This window comes from Neoarius graeffei, chromosome 9, assembly GCF_027579695.1.
Source record: "Neoarius graeffei isolate fNeoGra1 chromosome 9, fNeoGra1.pri, whole genome shotgun sequence".
Lineage (NCBI taxonomy): Eukaryota > Metazoa > Chordata > Actinopteri > Siluriformes > Ariidae > Neoarius > Neoarius graeffei.
In genome coordinates, this window is record NC_083577.1 from 20,691,403 (window position 1) to 20,714,464 (window position 23,062).

At 46.2% G+C, this 23,062-nt stretch overlaps 1 protein-coding gene across 1 annotated transcript in view; it reads right to left on the bottom strand.

The window, feature by feature from the left end:
* LOC132892113 (high-affinity choline transporter 1-like) overlaps positions 1-23,062 on the bottom strand; it is a 59,705-nt gene that overhangs the window by 11,132 nt on the left and 25,511 nt on the right. The window contains exon 5 of the mRNA XM_060930511.1: positions 19,197-19,345. Coding sequence (XP_060786494.1) covers positions 19,197-19,345 — 149 coding nt within the window. The remainder of the gene's footprint in view (positions 1-19,196; positions 19,346-23,062) is intronic.

Below are 23,062 nucleotides of genomic sequence, written 5' to 3' on the forward strand. Positions count from 1 at the left end.
TGATTCTCTTTTTAATCTCTGGCTCCAGATTACCAGTGTCTGTTAGATCGCTGCCAAGGTAGGTAAATTTCTGTGCTATCTTCAGAGTGGAATCATCGATCGTAGTTGTAGGTGGGTCTTCACAGTTCACATGCATGACTTCGGTTTTTGGCTTGCTAATTGTGAGCCCGAAGTCTTTGCAAGTCTCGTTGAGTACATTTACACCCTCTTGCAGAGATCTGTGGTTGCTGGTAACGAGTGCAGCATCGTCGGCATATAGGAAATCACTTAGATGCGATACTGTGGCAGACTTGGTCTTTAGTCTACGCAGGTTGAACAGCTTGCCATCTTGTTTATGGTGGATGTTGATGCCAAAGTCGAACATTGACTGGTGGGCCTTCCTCAGCATGTACAAGAAGAAAAGGATGAATAGGGCAGGTGCCAAAACACAACCTTGACGGAGACCGAATGAGACTCCAAATTCCCTGGTAAGCTCTCCTGACACAGACACCTTAGCTTGCATACTGTGGCAGCGGGGGCATGGTCAAGCACCGGTCTGTGACAGGAGGGCGGAGTCAGGGAAGGTAAGTGGCAGAATCACTACACCTGAGAGCAATTAACCTGTTTGTGTGTCTTCCCAGTGACCGCGCCCTACTTACAGAGGGAGAGTGAGAGCAGAGGAAGCTCTCCCGAACCAGACGGCTGATGTGTGTGCATGTGTGTGAGAGTGTTTGCAACTGAAAAGTGCAAATAAAGAGTTTTGTGAACTCAGTTCTGGCCTGATGTCTTTTGTGCTCCGCCCATACATAGGAACTGTCACAGTGGTGCCAAAACCCGGGATCTGGAGCACAGAACACTGAACCGCCCCATGGAGTCTTCCCCGTTCGCCGACCTGGTCCACGCCCTCGCCACGGCCCAGCAAAGCCATCACCAGGTGCTCGTCACGCTCCGTAAAGAGCAGGAGCAGCGCTTCGAGGCCCTGGTGTTGGCCCAGCAAGAGGACCGACAGGCGTTCCGGCACCTCCTCGCGTCGGTGGGGACAATCGACGCTTCCACCGCAGGCCCGTCCCCCCTCACCCTGACAAAGATGGGCCCACAGGATGACCCCGAGGCTTTCATCACGCTCTTTGAGCAAGTCGCGGAGACCTCGGGGTGGCCGATGGATCAGCGTGCGGCGCGCCTCCTTCCCCTGCTAACGGGGGAGACACAGCTGGTTGCGCTACAGCTCCCCGCCGACCGCCGGCTGGCCTACGCGGACCTTCGCCGGGCCATCCTCCAGCATGAGGGGCGCACCGCCGAACAGCAGCGCCAGCGCTTCTGCGCTCTGCGCTTGGAGGAAGTCGGCCGCCCATTTGCGTTTGGCCAGCAACTCCGGGACGCCTGCTGGCGGTGGCTGAGGGCCAACAACCGCGACGCCGAGGAGACCGTCGATCAGGTGGTGCTGGAGTAGTTCATCGCGCGCTTGCCCACAGGAACCGCAGAGTGGGTCCAGTGCCACCACCCGGCGTCGCTGGATCAGGCCATCGAGCTGTCAGAGGAGCATTTGGCGGCTGTTCCGGCGGCAGGACAGCAGACAGTCTCTTCTTTTCTCTCCTCTCCTCTCTCTCTCTCTCTCGCCCCCTCCTTCTGTGTCCCGTCCTCACCCCATTCCCCCACCGTGGAGGCGGGGGCCGGCACCACCCCAACCGGCCCGCCACACCTGCAGTGCCCTCCCGTTTCGCCCTTCTGTGTCTGTCTCTCCCCCCCCTCAGGTGAGTGAGCCCCAGAACACCGGTTCAGAGAGGAAGCCCGGGTCGGTTTGCTGGTGCTGCGGGGAACCGGGCCACCTCCAAAAGCAGTGCACGGCAAGGGAGGTGGGCGCGGTGGTTCGGATCCCCGACATTCCAGAAGCCGCCCTCGATTGGGCCGGAGCGTATCGCATACCGGTGAGTATCCAAGGGGACACATATCAGGCGGTGGTGGATTCTGGTTGTAATCAGACCTCAATTCACCAAAGCCTGGTGCAACACGAGGCATTGGGGGGTGCACAGGGGGTGAAGGTGTTGTGTGTGCACGGGGACGTTCACAGCTACCCATTGGTGTCAGTCCACATTTTTTTCCGAGGGTAAAAATTTATAGTGAAGGCGGCGGTTAATCCTCGCCTTACCCACTCTTTAATTTTGGGGACTGATTGGCCGGGATTTCGGGGTTTAATGACACGCTTAGTAGAGAGTGGGTCCTGCCATTTAACAGGGGGAGGTCCCGGTGTCACTTTGGCGGGAGCAGCTGTCACAGAGCCGTCTACGTCATCTCCGCATCAGAGTGAGGAGCCGCCGGCCCCTCCTCTCTCTATTGGGGAATCCCTCGCAGATTTCCCATTAGAGCAGTCGCGAGATGAGACTCTGCGACATGCATTTGACCAAGTGAGAGTAATCGATGGTCAAACGCTCCAGCCGAATGCCACCCCATCCTTCCCCTACTTCGCGATTATGAAGGATAGGTTATACCGAGTGACGCAGGACACTCAAACTAAAGAGCGAGTCACACAGCTTTTAATTCCAAAGAGCCGCCGGGAATTGGTATTCCAGGTGGCTCACTTTAATCCCATGGCTGGACACCTAGGGCAGGATAAGACACTAGCCCAAATAATGGCCCGATTCTATTGGCCGGGGATTCGCGGGGATGTCCGTAGGTGGTGTACAGCATGCCGCGAATGCCAGTTAGTGAATCCAGCGGCCATTCCAAAAGCGCCTTTGCGCCCTCTTCCATTAATCGAGACCCCATTTGAAAGAGTTGGGATGGATCTCGTCGGGCCATTAGATCGGTCAGCATGAGGGTACCGCTTTATATTAGTTCTGGTGGACTATGCAACGCGATACCCGGAAGCAGTGCCTCTGCGCAATATCTCAGCACATAGTATTGCGGAGGCGCTCTTCCGCGTTATCTCCCGAGTTGGAATCCCGAAAGAGATTCTAACTGATCAAGGCACCACGTTTATGTCACGGACACTGCGCGAACTGTATGGGTTATTGGGGATTAAGTCGATCCGCACCAGCGTGTATCACCCACAAACGGACGGTTTAGTGGAATGGTTCAATCGCACCCTTAAGAATATAATTAAAAAATTTGTAAGTGAGGACGCACGTAATTGGGATAAGTGGCTCAAGCCCTTGCTGTTTTCAGTGCGAGAGGTCCCCCAAGCCTTCACGGGGTTCTCCCCATTCGAATTATTATATGGGCGTAAGCTGCGCGGCATTCTAGATGTGCTGCGGGAAAATTGAGAGGAGGGACCTTCACAAAGCAAAAATGAAATTCAATACGTTATGGACCTGCGCACAAAACTTCACACCCTCACCCACCTAACCCAGGAGAATTTGTGGCAGGCCCAAGAACGGCAAGCCCACCTGTACAACAAGGGTATGCGCCTTAGGGAGTTCACACCGGGAGATAAGGTACTCGTACTGTTGCCCACATCGAGCTCCAAATTGATCACCAAGTGGCAAGGACCCTTTGAGGTCACACGGTGAGTCGGGGACGCCGACTATGAGGTGAGGCGAACGGACAGGGGTGGGGCGCTACAGATTTACCACCTCAATCTGCTTAAACTCTGGAATGAGGAGGTCCCCGTGGCGTTGGTGTTGGTGGTTCTGGAGAAGGCGGAGCTGGGGCCGGAGGTTCAAAAAGGGGCATTGGCATCACGTACCTCTCCGGTCCCCTGTGGAGACCACCTCTCCCCGACCCAACTCATGGAGGTCGCCCAGTTGCAGACCGAGTTTTCGGATACGTTCTTGCCCCTGCCCGGTCACACTAACCTCATAGAACACCACATAGAGACGCCCCCGGGGGTGGTAGTGCGTAGCCGCCCTTACAGGCTACCCGAACACACACAAAAAAAAAAGGTGGTTCGGGAAGAACTTGAGACCATGCTCGAAATGGGCATCGTCGAGGAGTCCCACAGCGACTGGAGCAGCCCAGTGGTCTTGGTACCCAAGGCCAACAGGTCGGTCCGGTTCTGTGTGGACTATAGGAAAGTCAATGCGGTGTCTAAATTCGACGCGTACCCAATGCCTCGTATTGATGAGTTGCTCGATCGACTCGGCACGGCTCGCTTTTATTAGACACTGGATTTGATGAAGGGATATTGGCAGATCCCCTTGACTCCACTATCCCGAGAAAAAAACGGCCTTTTCCACACCATTTGGTTTACACCAATTCGTCACACTTCCGTTTGGGCTGTTTGGGGCACCCGCTACGTTTCAGCGGCTGATGGACAGGGTCCTCCGCCCCCACGCCACCTATGTGGCCACCTACCTCGATGACATCATCGTATATAGTAATGACTGGCCGAGGCACCTTGAACACCTAAGGGCTGTCCTTAGGTCGCTGAGGCGAGCGGGTCTCACAGCCAACCCGAAGAAGTGTGCGATTGGGCGGGTGGAAGTACGGTATCTGGGCTTCCATTTGGGCAACGGGCAGGTGCGTCCCCAAATTAACAAGACCGCAGCAATTGCAGCCTGCCCAAGGCCCAAGACCAAAAAGGGGGTGAGACAGTTCCTGGGGCTGGCTGGCTATTATCGTAGGTTTATACCTAATTATTCGGACATCACCAGCCCGCTAACTGATCTCACTAAAAAGGGGGCACCAGATCCGGTCCAGTGGACGGAGCAATGCCAGCGGGCTTTTTCTGAGGTAAAGGCTGCACTGTGTGGGGGGCCACTTTTACACTCCCCTGACTTTTCTCTCCCCTTTATGTTGCAGACCGATGCGTCGGACAGAGGGCTGGGGGTGGTTTTGTCCCAGGAGGTGGAGGGGGAGGGCTGCCCTGTCCTGTACATCAGCAGGAAGCTGTCGGTGCGTGAGGGGTGCTACAACACCATAGAGAAAGAGCGTCTGGCCATCAAGTGGGTGGTCCTTGCCCTCCGGTACTACCTGCTGGGGCGCCCTTTCACCCTCTGTTCAGACCACGCGCCCCTCCAGTGGCTCCACTGCATGAAGGATGCCAACGCGCGGATCACCTGTTGGTATCTGGCACTCCAACCCTTTAATTTCAAGGTGGTCCACAGGCCGGGGGCACAGATGGTCGTGGCGGATTTCCTCTCCCGTCAAGGGGGGGGGGGGAGTCGGCTGCAGGCCGGACGGCTGCCCAGCCTGAGTCGGGCGGTGGGGGTATGTGGCAGCGGGGGCGTGGTCAAGCGCCGGTCTGTGACAGGAGGGCGGAGTCAGGGAAGGTAAGTGGCAGAATCACTACACCTGAGAACAATTAACCTGTTTGTGTGTCTTCCCAGTGACCGCGCCCTACTTAAGGAGGGAGAGCGAGAGCAGAGGGAGCTCTCCCGAACCAGATGGCTGATGTGTGTGCGTGTGTGTGAGAGTGTTTGCGACTGAAAAGTGCAAATAAAGAGTTTTGTGAACTCAGTTCTGGCCTGCCGTCTTCTGTGCTCCACCCATACATAGGACCTGTCACATATACCCTCGTGGAAGCTCGCGATGATGTTAACGATTTTTGATGGAATCCCAATCTTGAGCAGGAGTTTCCACATGAGCGATCTATTGACAGAATCAAAGGCCTTAACAAGGTCTAAAAATAGGACATGAAGTTCCTGATGTTGCTTGCGGCATTTTTCGATGAATTGTCTCATAGCGAACATCATGTCATTGGTGGATCTTCCAGCTCTGAAACTGCATTGTGCCTCTGGGTAGTACTGTTTGGCATGGGGCCATATCCGGTTAAGGATGAGTTTGGCGTAGAGTTTTCCTACGATGGAAAGTAGCATGATCCCTCTGTAATTACCACAAATGAAGCAACAGTTCTTCTTAAACAGAGTGATGATGGTACCGTCTTTGAACTCCTGTGGCACCCTTTCTTCTTGCCAATTACGCAGAAGTAGCTCGTGCAGTTGAGATAGTAGAGGACGCCCAACGGTCTTGAGGACTTCACAGGGAATGCCGTCTGGACCAGGGGCTTTGTCATTTGATAGTTGTTTTAAAGCCTTCTCCATTTCTGCCATAGTAGGTGGCTCAGCAAGCTCGGTTTGCACCTCCTCCTGCGGAATGTCATCTAGGACTGACAGATTTGCTGTGTCCTGATGGTTAAGGAGAGTGGAGAAATATTCTTGCCAGCGTACCAGTATGGCATCCTTTTCAGTAAGTCTATTGCCCTCAGAGTCGTTGATAGGGGTAAGACCAGATGAGCGTCTTTGGGAGATCAGTTTCACTGCCTTAAAGAAACCTTTAGAATCTCTGGGTTACCAGAGAGATGGACACCCATTCACACCTATGGGCGATTCACATAAGCTGTTAATTGCATGTACATCTGTAACATACAGCTTCACTTCCTGGTTCAAGAGCTGCAAGGCCTACGACAAGAAAAAGCTGAACAGGATAGTGAAGACAGCCAACAGGATCATTGGTGCTCCTCTCCCTTCCCTGATTGAGATCTCCCAGAAGTGCTGCACCTGCAGGGTTATCTTCATCATTAAGGACTCTTACCACCCCTCCCACCACATCATCTCCCTCCTACCATCAGGGAAGAGGTACAAAAGCATCGGCTGCAGAATGAGCAGGATGCTAAACAGCTTCTTCCCACAAGCTGTAAGAATAATAAATGGATTGTCGTCCCCCCACAAAACAGCTTGACAGCTAGTTTTGCTATACAACAGCTATACAACCTCATTAAGACTGAAACACATTGTTGTGAGCTTGGCTACTAAGGGATATCTGAATATCTGATTGTTTTTAGTTCTATTTTAGAGATTGATTGATTGATTGATTGAACAAATAGTGATTTTAGATCTATTAAGAGATTGATAATTTGTAACTGATAATTTAACTTTTTAATTGCACTGCGTTATGCCGACGAGAAACATTTTCATTTCTTTCTGTGTATGCAAATACTCAGGGAAATGACAACGTGAATCTGTATTAAGCATAGCCCGTCCTCGTGCCTTTGGAGTGTAGGAGGAAACCCATACAGTCATGAGGAGAACATGCAAACTCCACACAGAAAGGCCCCAGTCGACCACGAGGTTCGAACCCAAAACCTTCTTGCTGTGAGGTGACAGTGCTAACCACTGCACCACCATACCATGAAGGGATGCTGGGACTATTTTTAGGAGGAAGTGCTGTAACTTGCTGGGGAGTTTCGGGGGATGTATGGGGCATGGTCTGCTTTCCATTGTTATCACTTTTTTTAGTGTTGCCCCCACACTGGACAACGTGGTCCAACACAGTAGTGTTGATTAGACTGAGTGATTAATGAGTCCAACTCAAGGTTTTGAGAAACATACAGCTACAAAGAAAACTAGAAAATAAGATTTAGATGCTTACAAAGCATCTCTAGTATTATAACAATATAAATAGGTTCATATCAAAGAGACCTAAAGATTTTTATACCATACAAAACATACCTTTTTATACCTTTTTTAATGAAAAAAAACCTCACAAACTACACAAGCATCTCAGGAAATAATATAAAATACTTAAAAAGTCCATGGCATGGGAGCTGTCAGGGTGCAAACACTTACGGATGCAAATGCAGGGGAGAGCAGGTGCATAGCAAACTGGAAACCAAATCCAAAACAGCAATCTCAAGTGATAGTCAGGGATGGGCAAGGGTCGGTCGATTTGCAAACAGAATGTCAAAGGGCAGGTGCGTAAATGAAGTCGGAAATTAACATGAACAAAGTCAAAAACACTGGTAGTCAAGCAGAACGTCAGAAGGCTCGGTATGATCAGGCATGGGGACACAGAACAATACTTCACAGTGAGTGTTTGTGAATGCTGGGCTTATATAGGGAAGTAATTGTGGGGAATTGGGAAACAGGTGCACTTCCCAGTTTTCTGGAGATGAGGGGCATTGTGGTGCTTGGGAGTTGTAGTCTGGAGTGGCCATGTTTGGAGGCTACTCCAAACTCAGGTTTTCAGTGCTATTACTGACCGGAGCTTTAAAAGTTAAGCTGGGGCAGCTCTGGCCTAAATTCACATCCGATGTGCAGAATGTATCTGTGCAGGTTTTGTTTGCAAGATTTGTTACAGATCTTAGTTTGAACCAAATCAGGGCTGGACGTGTTTTGCTATTAGGGTAGTGACAGTTCTGCTGGTAGAAATGCCTTCCTGAGAGAGATCAGAGGAAAATGGCCATGATGATCTCAACCGCATTACAAAGGCAAGAAATTTCACCAGTTAACTTTTATTGAGGCACACCTGTTAATTGAAAAGCATTCCAGGTAACTACCTCATGAAACTCTCTCTCTCATTATCTGTAGCCACTTTATCCTGTTCTACAGGGTCGCAGGCAAGCTGGAGCCTATCCCAGCTGACTACGGGAGAAAGGCGGGGTACACCCTGGACAAGTCGCCAGGTCATCACAGGGCTGACACATAGACACAGATAACCATTCACACTCACATTCACACCTACGGTCAATTTATGGCCCTTTTCCACTACCCTTTTTCAGCTCACTTCAGCTCGCTTCAGCTCACTTCAGCCCGACACGGCTCGCGTTTCGACTACCAAAAACCAGCACGACTCAGCTCGTTTCAGCCCTGCTTAGCCCCTAAAACTCGCACCGTTTTGGGGTAGGGCTGAAGCGAGCCAAACCGTGCTGACTGAGGCTGGGGGCGTGAGCAGACACTCCCCTGTGCACTGATTGGTGAGGAGGAGTGTCCTCACATGCCCACACACGCCCCGCGAGCGCGCTGGGATCTGTAAACACCGCAAACCCGGAAGAAGAAGAATTACGAATTACGAGAATTTCTGAAGCCTTATGCGCCTCGCCTCATCTATACGCTCTTGCCAGTATCTGTTGGCGTTGTCAAGCCACAGCACCAAGACCAGCAACACTAACGACTCCATGTCCTCCATGTTTATTGTTTACTATTCGGGTCGTGAGACTACCGCTTAAAAGCTCACTGAATCAGTGACATACAGAGCATCGTGGACGAGTTCGCGGAGCGCAAGGCTCGTTGTATGCCCTTCAAATAATGCGCGCAGTAGGCTATTGATGTTTTATTATGAGCCATGTACAGTATGTCGCCGAATTGTTTTTTTGTTTCTGAGTTACATGTTCGTTTGAAGGACTTAATGTACAAAATAACATAGTTGCACCCCGTAGTGTTGAAATTGGTAAACACAGTGCATTCAGTGAGGTTTGCACCGCCCTCCTTTTATTTCTGACTCTTCCTGTCACCACTCTGAGCGCTCATTCGTATGCCCTTCAAATAATGTGCGCAGTATAGGCTATTGATGTTTTATTATGAGCCATGTACAGTATCCTAATGTTTTTTGTTTCTGAGTTACATGTTCGTTTGAAGGACTTGATGTACTAAATAACATAGTTGCACCCGGTAGTGTTGAAATTGGTAAACACCGCAGTTGCGGACATTTTGTAGCCTAAAATGATGTTATGATAAGCTTTAATAAAGGGCCCGGTCATTTGCCCCGCCCCCGGCCCGGCTCTGACTTGTTCCGCCACTGTCACTGATGTCACTGTTTGCGCTGCTTAACGACATCACATGACGTCCACCCACTTTCGCTAACTCCACCCAATGTGTCCACCCACTTCCAACCAGCACGGTTCAGCGCGGTTGTAGTCGAAATGCAACTCCAACAGCCCCGCTCAGCCCGACTCAGCTCGACTCGGCACGGCACGGCTCAGCCGCGTTTGTAGTGGAAAAGCGGCATTAGAGTCACCAGTTAACCTAACCTGCGTGTCTTTGGACTGTGGGGTAAACCGGAGCACCCGGAGGAAACCCACGCAGACACGGGGAGAACATGCAAACTCCCCTCATGAAACTGGTAAAGATAATACCAATAGTGTGCAAAGCATCATCAAGGTAAAGGGTGGCTACTTTGAAGAATCTGCAATACTTCAAAAAATTGTATTATAAGAATAATATATGTGTAAAGCGTCAATTTATGCACTGCCCCTCCTACCACAACTCCTGAGAAGTCAGTCCATCTCCTTGTGGCAGCCACTAGACTCTCTTTAGCTAAACAAAACAACAAAGGAGAAAGGGACGAGCCCTGCCTCAAACGCCTCCCAAGTGTAAAGTATGCAGTAATGAATCCAGTGGCTTGCACTGCAGCCTCCAGGTGCTTATATAGTAATTGAATCAATTTTATAAAGGCATTGCCAAACTCATAAACTCTCAGGATTTTGAATAAATATCCCCATTCAACCATCTGAAATGCCTTTTCAACAGCCAAAGAAATAGCAGCTACTGGGGACTGTATCTCCATTACTGACCATGTAATATTAATAAAACATCTTATATCATCTGAATAAACCCCACTTGGTCAGGATGGGTTATTGAGGTATTTCACCTGATGTCACAGGGTCATGTGACACCCCGGTGTCCGCCATTTTGAACGTCAAGCTACATACTAACGCTGCAGACAGAGAGGGAGAACCAGCTTGAAAAAAAACGTGTTACAGACACCTAGAATAGATTAATTTGTCAGTAAGCACTCTATAAATAACCATGGTGTTTGCTTGTTGTGCTGTGGGCTGCCACAACAGACAGGGACAGCATGCAGGACGCTCCTTTTACCGGTTTCTAGTGATGGGAATTTCGGCTCTTTTTCGGGAGCCAGCTCTTTTGGCTCTTCTTACTATAAGGAGCCGGCTCTTTCGGCTCCCAAACGGCTCCTGAGATTTTATTTTTGATTTAATTGCTGCAATTAACTAGTTAATTAATTACATTATTATTTATATTTTATCAATAGGATGTTTTCCATTTTATTTTTTAGTTTTTGTAGCCATTGTAAAGCTTTGTAAAGTATAGCAGTGTAACAATGTTCTAGCTATAGAAATAAAACTTACTTACCAATTTATAAATTATTTTCTCACAAACATAATGCAAAACTGTGTTATATTACCAATATAAAATACACAGCTGATTTTCCCCTCCTCAGGTGCCTCACAGACTCCTCTCCCCTGCGCTCCACAGCTTTAAGCATTACACCAATTTTCGTATTTTCTCAGCTGTGAATGACATCAACCCCCCCAACCAAAAAAAGTAGGCATACACCATGCTACTTTTTTTCCTTTGAATGGTAATAGACAACACAAAGACGCAATCGGACAGCAACTTTTTTTGTGAAAGTCTCTCTCTCTCTGAGGCACCTAAGGACAAAAAACTAATTCGGCTCCCCAACTCGGCTCCCACCGAAGAGCCGGCTCTTTGAACCGGATCGTTCGCGGCCGACACATCACTACCGGTTTCCTACTGACCCAGACAAGAGGGCCAAATGGATTGCAGCTGTGAAGAGACAGGATTGGGAGCCAACAGAGTACTCCAGACTTTGCAGTGATCATTTCATTTCAGGTTAGTTTATCAGTTAACGCAATTTTAATAAAATATATAGCAAAAAGTAAATGGGTCAGTGTTTGTTAACCCATCTGAGCAGTGAAACAAGGCAGTGTTAATTTGTCTAGGGTTGCATGTAGCAGACATTAGACATAAAACGCAATAACAGAGGCTAGAAAGAAACGGGACAGAGAAATAAATAAACAGGGCTCCATACCAAGGCTGGGTACAGTGTTTGTGATAAAAGACAGATCCAATTTAACACGAATCACAGCTTACTTTCTTGTTAAAATGTGCAAAGGTCTCCACCATCTCATACCGCCTTGCACTGAAGGACTTAAGTGTGCCGTCCAAAATGGCTGCGTCACGTGACTTGGTCACGTGGGTGAAATACCTCAATAGATGTAATTACCTTGTTCACCTGGTTTGCTAAAATTTTAGAAATTATTTGAACATCTAACTGGATCAAAGGAATTGGGCGGTAATACTTATACTCATAAAGGTCTTTACCTTTTTTAGGAACAAGACTAACTGTTGGTGGCAGTGCACCCCTCTCTAATGACAATGTCACCCCTACAGTAAGTGTGACAGTTGAAAGTCACACTTGGAGGACACTCTGGACACTTGCAGTAATGCTTTTATGGCTGAGGACGACAGTTGACTTGCTAACTTTAGGACTGCAGTTGTCATGAACAGTTTTGCACTCAAGTTTCCATCAATGACGAGTTTATAACATCAACTAAACTGACTTCATGTTAAAACTGTTAATGTTATAGTCATGTTGTCTGTTGTTGCCGAAATGAGGATGGGTTCCCTTTGAGTTTGGTTCCTCTTGAGGTTTCTTCCTCATGTCATATGAGGGGGTTTTTCCTTGCCACCGTCGCCACAGGCTTGCTCATTGGAGACAGATTAGGGATAAAATTAGCTCATGTTTTAAGTCGTTCAAATTCTGTAAAGCTGCTTTGCGACGATGTTTACTGTTAAAAGTGCTATACAAATAAACTTGAAACTTGAAACCCATCACTAATGCCTCTGAAAATACCTCTAACAGAGATGGAGCCAACTCTGATGCATAGTTCTTAAAAAAAAAAGCAAAAAAAAAAAAACAACAACTCTGCACTGAGCCTTAATTATCTCAAAAAGTTCCTCCCTCGTTCTGTCTCAAGGAAATCTTTTTGCTCCTCTGTCAATTTCGGTAGCCCTAATGGCTCTAAAAAAGTATCCATTTCCTCATCAGTAGAGGTAGACTTTGAGCTATATAAATCAATGTAGAATTCTATAAAAGTCTTTATTGATAACTACGGTTGCAGTGAGTACCACCCCAGTCAGGGATCTAACCACAGGAATGGTGAAGGCCAACTCTCTCCGTTTCATGTCTCTGGCAAGCAGCTTCCCTGCTTTGTCCCCTGACTCAAAATACATTTGTCTTTCCCTAAGTAGATTAAATTCAACCCTATTATCATACATTGTTGTATTTATATTTTAATTGTGTCAGTTTTCTCAGACCATTACATGACATTTGTCACTTCAGCTCTGTTTCGGCATCTTTAATTTTACTCTCCAGCTCTAGCAATTCTTGTGCTTTAAGCCTTTTACAAAATGAAGTATGTTGAATAATGTGTCCCCTGATAACAGCCTTAAGGTCTCCCATGCCACACCTGAAGACAATTAGTCTTCAGGTGTGGCATGGGAGGCCCTTAAGGCTGTTATCAGGGGACACAAAGACAAGACCAATTAGTCTCTAAATAATGTTTTAGCTCAGTTCTCAACCACTCTACACATGCTGGTTCCTGTAAAAGAGATTAATTAAGACACCATCTACCAGCACGCTGTCTATCACTTGAAGGCAACAGGTCTAAGCACACCCAGGCCTGGTCATAAATTATGATATTCCCCATTATACCAGATCTACAAAGTATGCCTGATCATCCCCCTTGGGTGCATAGACCTGGCAAGCAGCCAGAATAAGTTTTTGCCCCTGTATTTTGGCAAATACAATGATAACTCTTCCTAAGCTATCTTTAATTGGTTTAAGACATTTAATTGTAGATGTTTACTAATTAAATTAATAATGTCCTTGCTCTTACTAGAACTATACTAGATCATTACTTTTGAAGCAAGATGGCGGTGTGCATAGACACAGCAGCTCAGCGCTCTCCTTTTCGGTGCTTTGTTTGGTTTGTTTGTGTGTTAATTGTTACTCATCCAGACAACATTCTGTAGGGCAAATACAATTTATAGCTGGCATGGTCTTATTGAAATGGGATTACACAGCGAGCAGACTGTTACAGCTGAGTTTCTCTGCTCCCACGACATCCTGCTGGATATCGCTAGCCCCCCCCCCGGTGCTCCGTGGATTACCATCCCCGCGGAAGGGCAACGAAGGCAGTGCAGGGAGAGGAGGCAAAAGCAAGGCTGCAGAGCTGGTGTGCTGGTGAGGCTATGGAGGCGGCCACATAAACCACCACTTCCTATTGTTTTTCTCACCAACGCCAGATCTCTTGCTAACAAGATGGATGAACTGGAACTACTGGTTGCAATGAACAAACATTGTGAAGAACAGCTGTATCCTGCTCATCACAGAGACCTGGCTTCACTCATCCATTCCAGACACAGCTGTCGAGCTAGCAGGCCGTACATCACATTGGCACGACAGGACCAGGGACTCCGGTAAGAACAGAGAAGGGGAGTTATGTATTTATGTGAACAACAGCTGGTGTACCAATACTAAGACTATTAGTAGTCACTGCTCTCCAGATCTGGAGTATGTGACTGTTAAATGCAGGCCCATATAGCTTCCTTGGGAGTTTACTGTTGTCATGGTAACTGCTGTGTATATTCCACTGGATGCTAATGCTAGCTTGGCCCTTGGATGTTTACATGAGATCATTAGCAGTCAACAGAGTATGTATCCTGAGGCTGTTCACATCACGGCAGGGGACTTTAATCATGCTGATTTAAATATAGTGCTCCCTAAATTCCATCAGCACGTCTAGTGTGCTATGAGGGGAGCAAATACACTGGACAAGGTCTATTCTAATATCAAGATGGGCTTCAGGGCAAAGCCACTACCACACCTGGGTCAGTCAGACCACATGTCCCTGTTCTTGATCCCGGTATATATCCCCCTCATGGATAGTGCTTGGACCATACCCAGAACTGTTAAAATGTGGCCCGAATGTGCCTCAACAGTGGCAGGACTGCTTTGAGTCAACAAACTGGGATGTTTTTGAGCATCAGAACTTAGAGCAGTACACAACAGCTGTTCTGGGATACATCAAGTTCTGCACAGGCACCGTCACTGTGGATAAGTGTATCTGGGATTATCCCAACAAAATGCTCTGGATGACAAAAAAAGTGCAGAGCCTGCTCAGGGAGGGAAACTTCGCCTTCAGGTCTGGTGATGGACCATTATATGGTGCTACCAGAGCCAATCTGAAGAGCGGCATCAGAGAGGCCAAAGCTGCTTACAGGAGGAGGATAGAGGACTGCTTTCAGAGCAACAACTCCAGGCAGGCATGTCAGGGGGTCCAGCATATCATCAACTACAGACCCAGCAACCTCATAGAAGGATGGTGATTTCTCATTGGCAGAGGAGCTGAACCACTTCTTCACCCAATTTAAGGTGGAGTCACAAGAGGCAGCCATACTACACTCACAAGCCCACAACACCCACACTCTCATGGTGGAGGAGCATGAGGTGAGGTGCATGCTGAGCGCAGTAAACCTGGGGAAAGCTACAGGGCCTGATGGTGTCTCAGGACGGGTGCTGCGGGTCTGCGCGGATCAGTTGGCTGGGGTCTTTACCAAGATCTTCAATCGGTCCCTGTCTCAGGCTGCCGCCCCATCCTGCTTAAAGTCCTCCATAATCATCCCACTCCCAAAGAAGAACACCATTAGCAGCTTTAACGATTGCTGGCCAGTAATACTTACACCTATCATTATGAAGTGTTTCGAGAAACTGGTCTGAACTCAAATTATTTCACATCTCTCACCCAGGTTTGACCCTCACCAGTTTGCCTACAGAGCTAATAGGGACACAGAGGATGCAGTAGCCACAGCTCTCCACCTTGCTTTGTCCCATTTGGAGCAGCAGGGGAGCTATGTACAGCTGCTCTTTGTGGACTTCAGCTCCGCCTTTAACACCATCCTCCCGAACAGACTGGTGACCAAACTTACAAACCTGGGAATATCCCACGCCATCTGTCATTGGATTAAGGACTTCCTCACTGATCGCTCCCAGAGTGTGAGAGTAGGCTCCTATATTTCCTCTGCCCTCAGCATCAGCACTGGCACCCCTCAGGGCTGTGTGCTGAGACCCCTACTCTACACCCTCTACTGCATCCCTGCCCACTCCAGTAACAGCATCATCAAGTTTGCTGATGCTGGGGGCGTTGTGACTCAGTTGGATAAGGCTCCATACCATAAATCCGGGGACCCGGGTTCGATTCCAACCAGAGGTCATTTCCCGATGCCGCCCCGTCTCTCTCTCCCGCTCATTTCCTGTCTCTACACTGTCCTATCCAATAAAGGTGAAAAAAGCCCAAAAAAATCTAAAAAAAAAAAAAAAAGAAGAAGTTTGCTGATGCTGATGGCACTGTGGTGGGGCTCATCTCTGGGGGAGAGGACACCGCATACCGAGATGAGGTGGAGCAGCTGTCAGATTGGTGTACAAATAACAACCTGGATGACCTGACCTGGACCATCAACACTACAACTGTTATCAAGAAGGCACAGCAAAGACTATTTCCTGAGAGTGCTCAGGAACTACCATCTTTCACAAAAACTACAGGTGTCCTTCTACTATTGCTCTATTGAGAGCATATTGACTTACTGTTTCTACAGTATGTGTGGTTTTCTAGTTGCACAGTAGGAGACAGGAAAGCACTCTAGAGGGTTGTCACTACAGCCCAAAAGATCGTCGGCTACCCTTTCCCCTCTCCGGAGGATCTGTACAGTTCCCGCAGTATAAAGAAAGCACAAAACATTCTCAGGGACCCATCTCACCCCGGACACACTGTGTTTGAACTGCTGCCTTCAGGCAAACATTACAGGTCATTAACAGCTAGGACAAACAGGATTATGAACAGTTTCTATGTTTCTAAATAAAGCAAACCTGTACATTCAAATCATACAATATGGGATCGTACAATGCCCTCCACACCATAGGATGTGAATGTTTGCAAGTGATGACTGCTGTTTTAAATAACTTTATTTATATATTTAATAGTTTATTTTGTTGTATTATTTTCATAGGTTTTTAGATACACTTTTTTGCACCAAGGATTGCATTTTAATTTTGTTGTATTTATTTACAATGACAAAGATATTCTATTCTAACACTGTCAAACACATATCCAACCCATCCACATCATAGCTTTTCAAACTCCTCGAAAGAAAATACATTTCCTGCAGAAACACCACATCATATTTGCTACTCTTAAGACTAGTCACATCCTTTTTCCTCCTTAATGAGATTTCCCAAACCATTGACATTCTAAGTCAAGATGCATGGAGCTTAATTTAGACAACATAGCTCCCTACATAGTAATAAAACACAACCATTCACTATATCCATATCAATTACACAGTAGTGATGACTAAACATAATAGCCCCCCCCCCCCCCCCAAAAAAAAATAAGAATGGGCATTAGAACCTGAACTTTGCACATTTCAACCCCCAATATACCATCCTGACCATGAGTTGGCCTAGTGGTTAGGGAGCCCCCCTCTTGAGTGGGAGATCATGAATTCTACTCGCGGTTGGGTCATACCAAAGACCATCAAAAAATGGTTCCTACTGCCATGTGGTGAGGCATGTTGCAATACAGATGCAAGTAGGGAGTCAAACTCTTGGAGTTACCAGATGACTGGTTCGTCATTGTAACCCTAGTGGCCTACGTAATAGGCCATGGGCTATAGAAACAGAGATTAGTACTGCAATGTCCTTTAAGGGCCTGGTTAGTACTAGGATGGGAGACTGCCTAGGAAGACCTGGCATGGGAGGGACTTTGATATACCATCCCATGGAAAACTGACAGTCCATGACTCACCCACGAGAGTGCGCTCATCCTCGCCAGCTCCGCTACTACTCTATATTAAGTACTCCAAACCTGGGATATTATATTGAGACTCATAGCATAGCAGGGAAAACATCTCATCTCATCTCATTATCTCTAGCCGCTTTATCCTGTTCTACAGGGTCGCAGGCAAGCTGGAGCCTATCCCAGCTGACTACGGGCGAAAGGCGGGGTACACCCTGGACAAGTCGCCAGGTCATCACAGGGCTTACACATAGACACAGACAACCATTCACACTCACATTCACACCTACGGTCAATTTAGAGTCACCAGTTAACCTAACCTGCATGTCTTTGGACTGTGGGGGAAACCGGAGCACCCGGAGGAAACCCACGCGGACACGGGGAGAACATGCAAACTCCACACAGAAAGGCCCTCGCCGGCCCCAGGGCTCGAACCCGGACCTTCTTGCTGTGAGGCGACAGCGCTAACCACTACACCACCGTGCCGCCCAGGGAAAACATAAAGGGGAAAAAGGAAGTATTCATAAAGTGAAGTGAGGGCTAAGCCCCACAAATCACATATCGCCACCCAGCTCACACCATAGTGTCTAAGAAGGCCATAGCTTTCTGAGGGCATTTGAAAGTCTTTTCTTTCAATGTTGAATTTAACAGGAGTATAAAGCTCATCTTCAGTTCATGTTTTTTTTTTCTTGGACTCCTTGAATTTGTCGTGCTTCATCTGCATGGCCTTGGAGTAGTCTGGAAAGAGTATGTTATTATTTCCCCAGCTCAGTTTGCCTTTGCTCCTCGCCACATGTAGCACCAAATCCCTGTCTGATGAGCTCAAGAACTTTGTCAAAATAGGTCTAGGCCTGTCTGTCTTGACTGCCCACTCTGTGTGCATGCTCTATCTTGCACTTTACCTCTATATCCAGCAATTCCAGAATCAGTTCATCCAATAACTTTAACATATCTTCTACTTCTTTGCCTTTGGGAATTCCAATAAAATGAACATTGTTGTGTGTCACGCAATTCTCCATGTCCTCTAACTTTTTACCCACAGCAGATCGATGTCTGTCTTGCTAGCCGGTGGATTAGGCTGCCAGTCCTACACTCAAATGTTTCATGGTACTCGACTCATTGTTCAACCTTGTCTATTCTTGTGATTAAGGTGGAGAGTTTCATCTCTTCCAACGTGGTGGTGCGACATATTTCTGCCAGGACCTCCATATTGCTGGAAAGCTTCATTAAAGCTGCATAAATATCAGCAAAGTCCTATCTTATATTGTGAATCTGCCTCTTGTCAGTGGCTTTGGGCAAGCCACCTTGGTGTTGCATAGCTTCAGGTCCATATGAGCATAGGTGAATTTTTATATTTCCACAAGCTCATGCCTTCAAAATTTGACATATTTTAGTCTCCGTACTATTTAGCAACCAAACTGAACCCTAGTTTCCCTGCTTATATATATATTTAAAGGGTTAAAAATAAAGGGATGCTGACCTAACTACTCAGCAGCCTTCTCTCGCATTTTGTCATGTGACTGTCCACCTCCACCTTTTTAACCTTTAGAGATCTAATCGTCACATTATGACCGATGCACCTTCAAAATTAATTTATTTTTATAAAGATCTTGTTGGTGCTGTTCTGTAAGGAAGCTACATTTCCATAATAGTAATGCACAACAGATTACATTACATTGTCAAAACGATGTATTCATTTGCATAATGTTAACTGTGAACAAATAGCATCTTCTAAAATACTATAAATATTTATACATTATTAAACTTACACTATCAGGACCAGACTCCACATTTTCATAACTACATAAAAGTCAAATTATTTTCACTTTAGTTACTGAATAATTATCTGAGACCTTATGTGCATGCAGCTGGGATTCTGACTTACCAAGCCTCCAAAAATGCAGAAAAGTTGAACCACATCTGTGTAAGCCACTGAGTATAAGCCACCCACCAGTGTGTAGAAGATGGCAATCAGTGCTGATATTATAACAGATATGTTGATGTTGATGTCCACTATGACACTTAAGGTGGCACCTGTTGAGGAATAATAACTTTTGAATTATGATGCTTACAAATAAGTGTTAAATTCATATAATATTCATATCATCCTGTTATTCTCAGTGCTTCTGGATATGTTTTTTTGTTTACTTGAATAATCTGTTCCAGTTTTCAGGAAGCCCAGTCTATGTGGATGTCACTCCCGTCCATTTGGCCCTTGTTTTCTGTTCTGTTCATCATTTGGAGATCTGATTTTAGATGATGGTAAAGTGAATGAAATGGCTTTTTCCTGCTCACATGGTTTTGTGCCTCCATTTTGCTTATGTGACTTTTTGAACTGAGATTGTCTGGGGTTGCCACATTTGAATATTGTTAGCCTAATTTTCTTGTTTATATACACTCACTGGCCACTTTATTAGGAACACCCCTACACCTGCTGTTTTATGCAGTTATCTAATCAGCCAATCACTTGACAGCAGCACAATGCATCAAATCATGCAGGTTGTATAAGCCAACATCAGATGTGGCAAACATCAGAATGGGAAAAATTGTGATCGTTGTGACCTTCACTGTGGTGTAGGTGTTGGTGCCAGATGGATTGGATTGAGTATTTCAGAAACTGCTGATCTCCTGGGGTTTTCACACACAACAATCTCTAGAGTTTACACAGAATGGTGCAAAAAACAAACAAAAAGACATTGAGTGAGCGACAGTTCTGTGGGTGGAAATGCCTTGTTGATAAGAGAGATCAGAGGAAAATGGCCAGATTGGTTCAAGCTGCCAGGAAGGATGTAATAACTCATATAATCACTCTTAACAACCATGGTGAGCAGAAAAGCATCTCAGCATTAAACAGCAAAAGACTACATTGGGTTCCACTCCTGCAGCCAAGAACATGAATCTTAGAATCAAGAACAAGTTCCTATTAAAGTGGCCAGTGAGTGTATTTCGTATATAGTACTTGTAGGTTTTCCTTCTGTTTAGTAGGAATTAGGATTACCCCATTAGTAGGTTATTACAGTCATTTGTGTTCATGTCACTTCACCATCAGAGTCCTTTCTGGACACCGGTTCCCAGAGTGCAACACAGCCTACAAGCATCACTGATTTGGACTATGACTCCCAACCACAACATTCCACCTTATCTGATTACACACATCTGGACTCAATCACCACATAGACTATAGAAGCACTCACTCATACACAGAGACTTTGCAAAGTAATGCTTAGTGTGCATTACCTGAACTTACCAAGCTTTTACATGCATTATTACTATTCTGCTTTATTTTTGTCTCTTGGATTTTGCTATTTTGGATACTGCCCTCTGTAACAGCGGGGACATGATCGAGTGTCAGCTGTGGGTGGCGAGGAGTCAGGTACTACTGGCGGGTAATGTGTGATGAGTTTCACATGTGTCTGATTACTGGCATTTTATTTACAGTGTCTTGCAAAAGTATTCATCCCCCTTGGTGTTTGTCCTGTTTTGTTGCATCACAAGCTGGAATTAAAATGGATTTTTGGGGGGTTATCGCCATTTGATTTACACAACATGCCGACAACTTTAAAGGTGAAAATGTTTTTTTTTTTATCGTGACATAAGCAATAATTAAGATGAAAAAACATAAATCTGGAGTGTGCATAGGTATTCACCCCCCCCAAGTCAATACTTTGTAGAGCCACCTTTTGCTGCAATTACAGCTGCAAGTCTTTTGGGATATGTCTCTATTAGCTTAGCACATCTAGCCACTGGGATTTTTGCCCATTCCTCATGGTGAAACTGCTCCAACTCCTTCAAGTTAGATGGGTTGTGTTGGTGTATAGCAATCTTCAAGTTATGCCACAGATTCCCAGTTGGATTGAGGTCTGGGCTTTGATTAGGCCCTTCCAAGACATTTAAATGTTTCCCCTTTAAACCACTCCAGTGTAGCTTTAGCAGTATGTTTAGGGTCATTATCCTGCTGGAATGTGAACCTTCGTCCCAGTTTCAAACCTCTGGCCGATTCAAACAGGTTCTCCTCCAGAATTGCCCTGTATTTAGTACCATCCATCTTTCCTTCAGCCCTGACCAGCTTTCCTGTCCCTGCAGATCAAAAACATCCCCACAGCATGATGCTGCCACCACCATGCTTCACTGTAGGAATGGTGTTCTGAGGGTGATGGGTTTGCGCCACACATGGCATTTACCATGATGGCCCAAAACTTCAATTTTAGTCTCATCTGATCAGAAAATCTTCTTCCATGTGTTTGGGGAGTCTGCCATATGCCGTTGGGCAAACTCCAAACGGGTTTGCTTATTTTTTTTCTTGAAGCAATGGCTTTTTTCTGGCCACTCTTCCATAAAGCCCCACTTTATGGAGTGTACGGCTTAAAGCGGTCCAATGGACAGATACTCCCATCTCTGCTGTGGATCTTTGGTGTCTTTGTTGCATCTCTGATTAATTCCCTCCTTGCCCGGCCTGTGAGTTTTGGTGGGCGCCCTTCTCTTGTCAGGTTTGTAGTGGTGCCATATTCTTTCCATTTTGCTATAATGGATTTAATGGTGCTCTGTGGGATATTCAAAGTTTGGGATTTTTTTTTTTTTTATAACTCAACCCTGATCTATATGTCTCCATAACTTTGTCTCTGACCTGTTTGGAGGCTCCTTGGTTTTCATGTTGTTTGCTTTGTAGTGATGCAGAGTCAGGGTCCTTCCAAAATAGGTTGATTTATACAGACATCATGTGGCAGATCATGTGACACTTTGCACACAGGTGGATCTTAATCAACTAATTATGTGACTTATGAAGTGAATTGGTTGGACCAGCTCTTATTTAGGGGTTTCACAGAAAAGGGGGTGAATACCTATGCACACTCCAGATTTCTGTTTTTGCATCTTAATTATTGCTTCTGTCACAATAAAACAACAATTTGCACCTTTAAAGTGGTAGGCATGCTGTGTTAATCAAATGGTGCTAACCCCCCAAAATCCATTTTAATTCTAGCTTGTAATGTGACAAAACAGGGCAAACACCCATTTGCAAGACACTGGATGTCTGTCTCTTGTGTTCTTGTGGAGAGAAGCCAGTAACTAGAAAGAGAGGGCTGAGCAATCCAGCACCGTGTGTGTGTGTGTGTGTGTGTGTGTGTGTGTGAGAGAGAGAGAGACAGAGAGAGAGAGAGAGAGAGAGAGAGAGAAGCAAAATAGTCACTGAAAAGTTAAATTTAATGGAAAAATAAAATGCACCTTAAAGTGCCATTCCACCATTGGATGTATTCTTTGGCATAAAATACAATATATTTTGACAACATATATAAATGGTATCACTAGATAGAGAAATCTTTTAGCTTCAAAATGATATATCAAACATAATTTTTTGACAACGACAAGTATATTAATTTTGCGACCAAAGTCACCTACCCTTTTAATTTCCGCGCGTGATGTCATCGGCAGGTTCCTCTTCTTGTGTACCACATGACGTGTGACGTGGCACATATTATCAGCAATGGCGGCTAGAACGCGATAAAAATAATACTAATAAATCTAGCTAATACCAATAAATCTAGCTAACTGAAAGATTAACTCAAAATTTTTCGCAATTTTTTTGGCCCCCATATACGAGGAGAAATGACTCTCACTTTGGGGGTTTCCTGGTCTAAAAATAGACCGACACGTGGTACACAAGAAGGGGAACCTGCCGATGACATCACGTTTCACTACCGCGCGGAAATTAAAAGGGTAGGTGACTTTGGTCGCAAAATTAATATACTTGTCGTT